Source organism: Balaenoptera acutorostrata, chromosome 7 (genome assembly GCF_949987535.1).
Source record: "Balaenoptera acutorostrata chromosome 7, mBalAcu1.1, whole genome shotgun sequence".
Taxonomy (NCBI): Eukaryota; Metazoa; Chordata; class Mammalia; order Artiodactyla; family Balaenopteridae; genus Balaenoptera; species Balaenoptera acutorostrata.
In genome coordinates, this window is record NC_080070.1 from 71,472,639 (window position 1) to 71,485,254 (window position 12,616).

General features: G+C 35.8%; 1 protein-coding gene across 3 annotated transcripts in view; it reads left to right on the forward strand.

Annotated features, from left to right (window-relative positions):
* Positions 1–12,616, forward strand: part of BZW2 (basic leucine zipper and W2 domains 2) — a 57,075-nt gene that overhangs the window by 29,000 nt on the left and 15,459 nt on the right. For all 3 annotated transcript variants that reach the window (XM_057550294.1, XM_057550292.1, XM_057550291.1), the window contains exons 4-6: positions 1,808–1,911; positions 5,354–5,419; positions 8,878–9,013. In XM_057550294.1, coding sequence (XP_057406277.1) covers positions 1,808–1,911; positions 5,354–5,419; positions 8,878–9,013 — 306 coding nt within the window. The remainder of the gene's footprint in view (positions 1–1,807; positions 1,912–5,353; positions 5,420–8,877; positions 9,014–12,616) is intronic.

A 12,616-nucleotide genomic window follows, 5' to 3' on the forward strand; every position in this document is an offset into this window, starting at 1 on the left:
AGCCCGTGAGCCACAACTACTGAGCCCATGTGCCGCAACTACGGAAGCCCACACGCCTACAGCCCGTGCTCCACAACGAGAGAAGCCACTGCAATGAGAAGCCCACACACTGCAACAAAGAGTAGCCCTCGCTCTCCACAAGTAGAGAAAGCCCGCGTGCAGCAACGAACACCCAACACAGCCAAGAATAAATAAATAAAATAAATAAATTTATAAAAAATTTTAAAAAAAGGAAATACTTTTCTTTTACTTCTAGTTTGAGAAAAACAGCAGGATCACCAAAATTTTTAGAAATGGCAATTCATACTTCATCCCGATATCAGGGAACAAAATTTTAAATGTGAGGTGTGGCAATATTATCAATGTATAACAAATATTTTGTTTTGTAAGGGAATACAATTTTTAAATCTTACCTCTTAAGAGAAAAGACTGTAGTTTCAAAATCAGACTTTTCAGTTACGTAACTTCTATCAGATAGGAATCATTTGCCCAGGGTTTTTAGAAGATTATCATCTTAATAAAATTTTGTTCCAGGTGGTTGTATTCATTACAAAGAGCTAATTAAGTCTTGTGCATAAATTAATTGCACGAGAATAGACTCCTGAAGGAGCGGACTTTTCTAAAAACTAATTTACTTATAAAACTGTATGCCGGAGTCTGTAAAAAAGTTGGCTATGTGTAGCTCATTTCATCCAAAGATCTGAAATATGACTCAAATCAAAACACTAAAATAAATAGAGTGGCCTATACAAGTGTATACTCTGCGAATACATGTTGAGTATATAATAGTTATTACTCTAACTTGGCTTGCTCAAATTTCTACCCTTATTCTGATAAAGTAGAATCAGAAAACAAAAATACCTAGTGTTCTGACTCTGGTCTTCTAATCAACCAATGTTTGTAATGACCACCATTGAAACTTACAGGAGGAGCCTTTGAATGAGGAAAGTTGAGGAATGGAAAAAAGGCATTCTTTTGGTCCATCCATTTATTCCATGATTACTCTATAGGCCGTGGGGAAAAAAGATTAGAGAGGATAAAATGCACTCTTTCCTAGCCAATGAAACCGCTGGGTGATCAAATACAAATGACAAGGGGTCAGAGTGTATACTGTTCAACCCTGTGTGAATAACTGAGTTGGTGGAGGAGGGAACATTTTAAATACCTACTGAAGTAGAAACCAGCAAGATCTGTAAAAGCCAGGTCTGGGCAGTTCCAGTATTGGTGAACTGGAGTCTAGCAAAATATTATCAAGCCTGAAAAGTGTCCTGATGTGGGAAAACATCAGGAACTACACTGAGAATAATCAAGTTAAATTCACTGAACAAATGTTATTGTTTAGCTGCCATGGTTAAGGATGTACTTTGGAAAGAACCAGACTTGTAGTGATAGGATCTAGTGAAGGCAAGTATATAGAACAACAATCTCATCATATACTATGGTAGGAATAGAAAATCGAACAACCACTTTGCATTATGTTAGAAATGTAAACAAATCATAACATGTATGCATCTTTTATAAGTAAATTAGTTTTTAGAAAAGTCACCTCCTTCAGGAGTCTATTTTCATGCAATTAATTTATGTACAAAATTTAATTAGCCCTTTGTAATAAATACAACCACGTGTACAAAATTTTATTAAGATGATAATCTAAAAACTCTGTGTGTCTACACATGCATATCATTCTATGAAAGTTTATGTGACGTCTACCTTTATTGTTTTCCTTGATGTGCAGGAATTGATCTCTTCTGCAAATGCTCTTCTGATTTCAGTATTGTCCTAATGGTCATCACCTTTCCCTTTCTAGCCCCTGGAGGAACACGCATAGATGATGGTGACAAGACCAAGATGACCAACCACTGTGTGTTTTCAGCAAATGAAGATCACGAAACCATCCGAAACTATGCTCAGGTAGAGCCTGTCACTGAGAGATTGTTGTACTGGAAGGGAAACATTTGAACAGGATTTAGGAAAACATTAGGTTCAGAAATTCTACAGGCCACTTTTTAAATAGGGATATTAGATAGGTCTTAAGCATAGGAAGAGATACTGAATTGCATTCGTAATAATGGACATTAAAGCTTCACCAAAGTAGAGTTTCTTTACCTTTCACCTATAAGAGATATGGGGAATCATAATTTCTGGTGGAGTATATATTGGTCCAAGCTTTAGGGAGAGCAGTTTAGCACTATCTTTCAAAACTAAAACTACACATTCCCTTTGACTCAGCAATTCTACTTCTAGGACTTCATCCTGCAGACAGTGGCATGTGTAAAGTGACGCAAACAGTGGCAGTTATTATAGTGTTGCTTGTAATAATATCAAAGGATGGAAACAATATATAAGTCAATCCAAGAGTTTAATACTTCATATTAACAGACTCTCAGGTAGCTGTTTAAAAGAAAGAGGCAAGAAGATACTTGTAATACATAAAACCGATAAAGGATTCCTATCCAGATTAAATAAAGAACTGTAAGTCAATAAGAAAAGGACAAGCAACCTATTAGGAAAAGACTTACAGGCATTTCAGAAAAGAGGAAACACAATTCCTCCAAAAAACAAAGGAAATGAGTTCAAACTCATTGAGAAAATTTCAACTAATATCGAGATACCCTTCTGCATTCATTAGATTGGTGAAAATAAAGAAGTATTTAGGCCCTGGTGAAGATCAGGAAGCGGTGGTAGTGTAAAATGGGACAACCTTGTAGACATTACCTTCTAAAGCTGAACATATGTGCATTGTGACCAGCCAGCTTAGGGTTGGTGTGTTCCTATTCTGATTCTTTCACTGACTCTTCTTAAAAGTCAGTTTTTATTCCCATCTAAACCATGAAGGCAAGTCCCAGGTCAACGAGTCTTCTTGTTTTACACATTTCATTGTATATATATATATATGAAAAAGGCCATAGGAATCCCTGGCAGCTACGTGATTTCAGATGCTAGAAACTGTCTTTACTTTGTTTATTAAAATGTGTAAGGCATGCTAAGCCAAGTAATTTGGGATATGTGGCCATTAAGAATTTAAACTTCAAAAATTATTCTTTTAATCACATGCTATTTTAGCAAAGATATTTCTTCCCCTTTTTTATATTTAAGAAATGAGTAATAGATAAAAACCAAGGAAATCGTTAAAAATGGACCAAAAGGTTAAGCACGTGGGTTCATTGGATGATGTTCTAACCTGTCCTCTCTAAATCTTTGCTTCTACTCTCTTATGTCGATGGCCACAAACACCTTGGGCCAGGTGGATACTGAAGTAGATGTTCTCAGTTCAAAAGCTGTTCTTTTAAAATTCTCGCTCGCCTTTTGATATATTAGATAAGTACAGTTCACTGAGGATCAGAATTTCGGAGTTCTGTTCCTGCTCCGATACTTAGTAGCAGTTTCCAGGTCTGCCAATGATGTTAATGCCTGCCTTACCTTCCTCAGAGAATTTTTGTTAGGATTAAATTAATGCAAGTACAAGGTGTATTATTTGCTCTTTGAGTCCCACTGGGAAAGAAAGATAAGAAGGTCTGGAAGAAAAATCAGTACTCTACTATTCTCATAAAATTAAAAAGATCTATATAGACTTAACCTCATCATTATTTCTAAATAAGATAGTTTCTTTTACTTATGATTTTGTTTTTTCATATGGAATATGTATATTTGAAAGAACTTTTGATACATTATTGTTTCTAAGTTTATTAAACATTATTATATACTGATAGACTGACAGAGGTCGATGGGGTAGTCAGGGAGAGAGATTAAATTGAGAAAGGTATTTGAGTGGAAGTTAATTTTATAAGCTGTTAGTTCATTGAAGAGTACTTTGGTAGTATAATGACTTTTGCTTTCATATGTAAACGTTTACCTGTGGGGATTTGGAGAATCATTCTTGGATAAGGAGAGTTCTTTTTCCTGATGGTAATCACACTAAGGAATATGTGAGTGCTCGTGTAAGTTGGAAATCAAATTTGTAGGACTTCAGTACAGTTTATTTTTTTTTCCTTATTGCGTTATCAATTCCCTCCTGGCTCATTTTTCTTTCCTCACAAAGGGCAACACCGTAATTTTTACTCTTGAACTCCATCTTGATCACATTAAGGAAGAAACACAAAGTTTTAGATGAGAGTATATCACGTGGGTATAAGGGAAAGGAATTGGATTCAGAAATCATTTCCACACTTATTAAAATAATATTTATAAAATCCCCATTTAAATAAGAACATTGTATTAGTCTGTTCGGGCTGCCGTAACAAAATACCACAGACTGGGTGGCTTAAACAAGAGAATATTATTTCTTGCAGTTTGGGAGGCTGGGAAGTCCAAGATCAAGGTGCCAATGGATTTGGTTCCTTGTGAGGTTTCCCTTCCTGGCTCTTAGAAGACCATCAGTCCTGTCAGACTAGGGCACCACCCTTATGACCTCACTTAACCCTGTCCTGAAGTCCCTACCTCCTAATAGTCACATTGAGGGTAGGACTTCAACATATGAATTTAGGAGGAACACGAACTCAGTCCATAACAAACATCATTCCTCTTAAAAACAGTCCAGAATTCCACGGACACAGTTGCAAACCCTGCTTGAGAATTCTAACTGGATTGTGGAGGCCAGTAATCTTTATTGCTCATCTGCTGAATTCGTGTTTGTGTTCACCTGGAGTATAATCTCCCCTGAACTCTGATCTCCTCTTCATCATATCCAGTATATAAGTGATTATATCTATAATCCGCTTAGTTTCAGTTATTTTCAATCTCTACATCACACAGTTTTAAAATTATATTCATTTCATTTTCATCAAAGTTATTTTTGGTTCTCACCTGTTACATTCTCGAATGAATTTGTTTTATTCTACATGTGCATTTTTTAAAAAAAATTATTTATTATTTATTTATTATTTATTTTTGGCTGTGTTGGGTCTTCGTTTCTGTGTGAGGGCTTTCTCTAGTTGCAGCAAGCGGGGCCACTCTTCATTGCGATGCGCGGGCCTCTCACTATCGCGGCCTCTCTTGTTGCGGAGCACAGGCTCCAGACGCGCAGGCTCAGCAGCTGTGGCTCTCGGGCCTAGCTGCTCCACGGCATGTGGGATCTTCCCAGACCAGGGCTCGAACCCGTGTCCCCTGCATTGGCAGGCAGATTCTCAACCACTGCGCCACCAGGGAAGCCCTACGTGTGCATTTTGATCCTCTTTTTCCCTCAGGTCATAATAACTCCTTGAAATGCTGATAGTTCTCATATCGCAGTCTGAGAATGTTTAACTACACCTTTTTATTAGTGTAGACCCTTGTAGTTAGGGTGAGTTTCTACACCTCCTTCTATTGCCTTTTAAAATTGTTTACATAATATTGACTGGTTCTCTTTTATGTTTAGGTCTTCAATAAACTCATCAGGAGATATAAGTATTTGGAAAAGGCATTTGAGGATGAAATGAAAAAGGTAAAAATTCAAATGTAATGCTCTGTTTGCTAAAATGATGAAGAAGGACAAAAATTTTGCTTTTACGGTGATGGTCCAGAAGTACCATGGACCTCTTAAGTTTTTAATAAATGTTCGTTGAATGAAGGAATGAGTATGACAGATCATTAGCTAATAGCTGTAGAAAGAAAACATGATTAGCCTAGAATTTTTCCTTCATGTTTAATGTAAGCCAGCATGCTTTGTTCAAAGGAATAGTTTTACAGAATATGTAATTAGTTAAAGCTTGTGAAAGAGCATAGCACAGCAGCTAATACTCAGTAAAATTCCTTAATTTTAGAAGGTGCAGTTTAGCAAAGGGGATAGAAGCACATCTTTGGAAATAGGTGTGTCTGGGTGTAAATCTCAGTGGTTTTTCTCATCTATAAAATAGCTGCAGTAAAAGTACATACTTTATGGTTGTTGTACTAATAAATGAGATGAGCTGTAAGGTACTTAATACGGTAATTGGCCTCTAATAAGTAGCCGAATAAAGAATAGCACCTTATTAAAGAAGCCCTCTTTTCAGAAACTGCAATATGTTCCTCCTTCTAATTTGTAGCTCCTCTGTATTTATATATAGCAGTCACTACATTAAGTTGTTACAGATTTGTATGCTGCTTTGTCTTCATTTCTGATTTTAGGTATATGCCTAAATTATAAACCAAGGGAATAAAGAAATCATCTACTTTGTTACTTTGTTACTTTGCAACATCTCCTTTGCTGCTTACCTACTCTTACTTCCCTTTGTTCAGAGCGGTTCCATGTATAATGAAGAACATTTAAACAGTAAAATCATTGTTTTAAGTTTACATTCTCCATGTCTCAACTTTCACACTTAAAAGAATCCTTCAGCATGTATACATACAACTATATGTATAAAGATGTTCATCACAGTATTGAGATGTAACCTGAATGTTCATGATGGGAGATGGGTTAATTAAATTATGGTCTCTCAATAGTGGAATAATATGCAGTCATTTAAAGAATGAGGCATAACCACGTGAATTGATAAAAGAAAATGTCTATGATAAATTGTTGAATGAAAAAGCAACCATTTGGTAGAAGTTTAACCTTAGGCAAGTCCCTTAAGTTCTTTGTGCCTCAGATTTCTTTGTCTTAAAGCGAGGATCAAGACTTTTGTAATTATTAATACACATGAAGTGTTCAGAAGACTATCTGCTTCACTCAACAAGTTTGAGCTATTATCAGTGCGTAATTCAGTAAAAGCATGTGTATATGCATCTAGTTATTTATAAAATATAGACATATATAAGTGCATTTAAAAATCTGAAAGGACACGTCAGACTGTTAATAATGTTAATTCTAAGGAAATAGGATTAAAGAGGAGATTACTCACATTTTTATATTATTCTCTTAGATTTGTTCTACTAGCAGGTATTACTTTTTTTAACATGAAGAAACATTTAAATGGATAAAAGTGGTCCATTATATTGCTAGATGTTTAGAAAATAACAAGTGCTTCATTAAAATAGAGGGATAGATATGACCAAAAAGCTGATGTTAAAGCATTCAAATAAACATCTTATCATTTTGCCTAATAATATCACTCATGTTTTTCTTCTCTTAGTTCATTTGAACCTTGAAAACTTTCTATTTGATTCATTTGATGAACATGCTTTCAAGAATTATTTATTTTTCACAGTGTATCCATTTTTTAAAGAAAATTCTGCTGCAATACATGTAGCATCTGATTTTAATGCTGACTAGTGTAATTGAGCAATGTGGATATTAATTTTAAGAAAAGATAATTTTTGCACCATTTTGCTATAATTGAGTTTTTTTTGATGAATATGAGTCTATTAATGTGCTTAAACAAGTAGTGTTAATATTTTAATCTTGGGGGCTCTTTTTCATTATTTACTTCAATCTTACTTATTTTAATAATAAGAGAAAGAAGCCAGATTGATATAAAGTATCTATAGTTTTGTCGGTTTTTTTACCCCATTCCTGGGGCTCCCTGGAGCTTTAACCATTGATACCTCCTTCCCTCACTCCCTCTTTTCTTGTGAACTTAGAAAGTGACTTCTTTTTAAATCGTTGAGATTTTAATAGGCATAAATTGGGAGTGAAACGGACTCGTTGGTTCCAGTTCTGCCACTTACTCATCATGTAAATATTTGGAGTCACGTAACCTCTCTGTAATGTAATAAATCCTTTAACTGTTGGGAATGGTAAATTAATATAGTCTTACCCACCGCACAGAGCTAATGGAATTTCGTTGGCTGTAAAGCATTTAATAAGCCTATATGATGCCAGTGATTTTTTGTCAGTACAGAGTAATGAAAAAGTCAACAGGGCCCCAATAGTGATATTGGGCCCTGGGGAATCTCAGTAACATGCCTAAGGTCTGTTGAAACAGAGAAAATAGCCGTGGAATATAAATATAGTCAAAGCACTAAGTGGAGGAGGGTTAGGAAGGAGGGCATTCTACAAGCCTGGATACTCTTAGACTTCAAGATGGCAAGTGGGGTCTAATCCCCTTTGCTTTGGCTTCCCTTCAACCCTTCTGGGGTTGCTACTTTGTTACTTTCCCTACTGCTGGGATAAGAGGATGGCAGCATGGCGACCCAGAAGGACCCAAACAGCACTGTCACCCTCTCACTACAAAATCACAGCAGAGGCCTTTACTCTGCTAGGAACTTTTCTTTATCTTATATCCATCATTTCCTCATCACCAGGGCTGCTGGTAAAACTGTATGATCTAGAAAACACCTAGTTTGAATTTCTTTTTGTTTGTTTGTTTGCTTATATATTTTTTATTGTTTTATTTATTTATTTTAACTTTATTTTTTTGTTGAAGTACAGCAGATTTACAATGTTGTGTTGAATCTCATTATTTTAAAAGAGGCATCAAGAACCTAGAAAACCCTTTTTTCACTCAGCAGTCTTGTTTTAAAAAAGTTTTGTATGCTGTGGGCTCAGAAAAGTATATGCTACATGTCAAAGCTTATTGACTCCTGTTTTTGTTTTTTTGTTTGTTTGTTTTTTGTTATAACCCAAAGAAAATGGGTAGATGTATTGTAGGATGAGGATGGTGGGGGGAGTATGCATAGAAGTGAAAAACATATGAAAGGCAATAGTGTATTTCAGAAAACACTTTGTAATACTTACCCTTTGTCATATACAAAGTCGAATGTAAATTATTTATGTGACCCATTTACATTGTTCTCCAAATGTCTGTTTTCCTTCCCGTGAATGTTATCTATAGCTATGTTGTAAGTGAACTTGGAAGAAAGGAACTATGATAAAGCATCCAATTTATAATCGAACATATGGGTGTGTCTCCAATGAATAAGAAGTGTGCTGCGTTAAGACCCACCAGTTGTGTGCCGTCTAGCCATGGATGTACATTGTGTGTTATTTTCCTACTTTAGTCCTTTACTTTATAGACATGGTTTCTTTTGTTTGACCCACAGCTTCTCCTCTTCCTTAAAGCCTTTTCTGAAGCAGAGCAGACAAAGTTGGCCATGCTGTCTGGGATCCTGCTGGGCAATGGCACCCTTCCTGCCAACATCCTCACCAGTCTCTTCACTGACAGCTTAGTCAAAGAAGGTATTTATGCTCATTTTCTTACCTGTCAGATGTGAAAAGAAAAGAAAAGCCAAAGATAGAAAACTACCAGTGCCTCTTCTTCTTTTTTTTTTTTTTAATAAATTTATTTATTTATTTAGTTTGGCTGCGTTGGGTCTTTGTTGTTGCGCGTGGGTTTTCTCTAGTTGTGGCGAGCTGGGGCTACTCTTCATTGTGGTGTGCAAGCTTCTCATTGTGGTGGCTTCCCTTGCTGTGGAGCATGGGCTCTAGGCGTGCGGGCTTCAGTAGTTGTGGCTCGAGGGCTCTAGAGCACAGGCTCAGTAGTTGTGGCGCACGGGCTTAGTTGCTCCGCGGCATGTGGGGTCTTCCCAGCCCACCAGTGCCTCTTCTTAGTGTTCTCTACTTCCCACCCATCCTCCATGTAAGAGACTTGTGTGTGTGTGTGAGTGTGTGTGTCTTCAAACAATAAGAGAATTGTACATGTTTACTGTAGGCAATTAGGAGAAAAAATATGCACACCTATCCAAAGACAAATAAAGAATAATAATAAGCTGGAATTTTTGGTGTAAGACTCAATGCCTAGGTCAAATACCCTGAAATTGATCTGGTCCAAACCATTTCTCTCAGCATAGATGCTTACTGGCATACTTGGTTGGGACAGTGCTTCATTGTGCAGGACTCTTTTGTGCTTTGTGGGACATTTAACCTTTTTGCCCTCAGACACAGAATGCCAGCCTAAAACACCCGCCTCCATTTAGCAGAATAGCCAAAAATGGCCCTTCACATTCCCAGATGCCCCCTTAAACTGTTGTTCATTTCCCTGGTTGGGGCCATTCTTCTGGACTGTTTCCCCTCAAGATGTTGTGCTCAGAAGTTCATTTTGATCACATTTTTCAGATATTCATTCTGTTTTAGAAGTCCAGATGGCTGCATCAGAGTTTTGCTTTAATTTTAAGACATTAAGAGTTTGATGGGCATACATACGATTACTTGATTATAGAATAATACAAAAGTGGGCTTTTTTTCTTGCAGGAGGATAATGATATTCAAGTTATAATGCAACACAAAACAAAGAGTTCTTTTTTTCTTAAAAATAAATTAAAAGAGCTTTTGCAAAAACATCTGTTTCTTCTTAGAACTGGGTTTTTCTCCTACAAATGTGAAGTCCCAGCCTCATTCATACCTGCAGTGAAATGGGTTATAGTTTCTTGTAGCTGAGGAAAGAATAGTAAATTGAGAGTCCAATGATATTATTTAGAGATTCTCTATAGTTTTCAAGCTCTCTAATTGTTATTAATATATTGTTAATACTATAGCACTTTAAAGTATTCTCCTGAAGAGAATTCATGATCCTTCATGTTTTACTTATGGTACTAGACATTTTATACTAGGAAGACAAGATAAAATGTAAACAGTAAATACTAATTACATCAGATTATCCCTAGTGTTTTTAACAGAAAATAATTGCCTTTCTGGTTGTATTAAAAACCTAAATGATGTATACAATTTCTTTTGAAATGTATTAAAAAATAAATTATTAGAAGGATAAATGGACAGACCTGATAAAGCGAATACAGCAAAATGTTAACTGTTATAGAATCTAGATGGTCAGTAAATGAGTGTTTATTGTTCAACTTTTCTTATGTTTAAAATTTTTTATGGTAAAATATTAGAGGGGTAGGAAAGGAGAAGAAAAATACCTTTGTTATGGAAGTGACGTAGTACCTATGTCATATGTTTTTTCTTTATACTCCACCATCTCTAGAAACAAAAGTATTAAACATTTCCTTCCCAAATAGGAAAGGATTATGAAATTATACCTTTTCCCCAACCTCCCACCCAACAAATGGCTATGGGGGACCCTCCACTCAGTAAAATCTCAAGTACAAAGAAATTTCTCCAATCCTTCCACCAAGAGCCACTTTTAATGTAAAATGATAGGTTTGAGCCTGGTTTTTAGACTCCTAGTTTCAAGCATGCTTTATTTCTCTTACTTACAATGAGGATTACAAGATCTGTTATCTTTATTTTTATTTAATTACATAAATTTATATTATGTTTTATATTGACTTTTGGAACTAATGGTAATGTTAAAAATCCAGGTCAACAAGTTGATAACATAAAATTCTCCAGGTCATATCACAGGTTTTATTGTCATAGACAATTTGGGGGGCTTAGTTTCTCTGCTATTCAAAAGAAAAGAATTGGGTAAAGTTGGTGTCTGTATAAATTATATATTATATATATATATATCAATTGAATTTGTTTACCGGCAAGTAACTGGAAGACAGGACTCAAATTTGTATACAAGGGCATTTCTTTTTTTCTTTCTTTCTTTTTTTAAAATTTTTTTTTTTTTTTGCAGTATAGTTGATTTACAATGTTGTGTTAGTTTCAGATGTATAGCAAGAGTGATTCAGTTATACACACACACACACACACACACACACACACACACACATACATTCTTTTTCAGATTCTTTTCCCTTATAGGTTACTACAAAATATTGAGTATAGTTCCCTGTGCTATACAGTATGTCCTTGTTTGTTATCTATTTTATATATAGTAGTATGTATATGTTAATCCCAACCTCCTAAGTTCCCCCCCGCCCCGCCCCACCAAGGGCATTTATTTCTTATGTAACAATAAATATAAAAGCAGAGCAGACTTCAGGGTGAACAGCAATATCATTCAGGGCTCAGGCATTTTCCCCCATTACCATAGCATTGACTTCATTCCAAGGGTGGACTCCTTAGCCTTTAAAAGAAGTCTGCTGGTCCAGTTATGGCACAGGCTTCTTCATTCAGGTTCAGTGGAAGAGCACTTCTGAACATAGGATAATTTATCTTGCCTTCAGCTGATTGGCTGAAATTGGCCACATGACCCGCCCAGTAGTAGTTGTTGGGGGATGCTATGGCCAATAAGTTAGATCACTAGACTAATCATTGCAGAAGAAGGTGGTACCAGGGCTGAGACTAATTAGATAGAAGTCACCTGGCCTGAGCAAAATGGGAACTCTCTTAGGAAAGAGGAAAGGAGAATAGACACTGCTTAGACCATCAACAATACTGAAGCCTTCAACTCAGAAAAATCAGTTTAATATTTCAACTACTCCTTAACTCTTCATTACACAAATGCAACATTAATTTAGAAATCTGGAGTGTTCACAGAAAAGCTATTAGTTATCTGATTATTTATATTGGAAATAAATCCTATTATAAATATGGGTATGTAATTGAATAGATTCCTGATTAACATAGCTATTTTTAAAATCTCTTTAAAAATATCCAGAAAAGATTTCACCTTAAAGCAGCACTGACATTTTTATACCTTAACTCGTGAATATTTTAAAATGCTTTTTACAAAAAGTAAAACTGTAAAGTAAATGATGCATGTTCACCTATAGCTTTATTTATTTATACCAGTCACTGTTAATGTTCTTTCACTGGTATTACTTACCAGCAAATTAGTTGACATGTTGACATTTCAGTTTTATGGCTTATGATTTATTTGCTGTACCTCAGGATCACGGTTAAAAATATGAAATACTGGTGAACCACAGGGTGAAATAGAGGCAAAACACTAGAAGATCCTTGGCTTTGAATCTGGTTTTGACCAAGGTA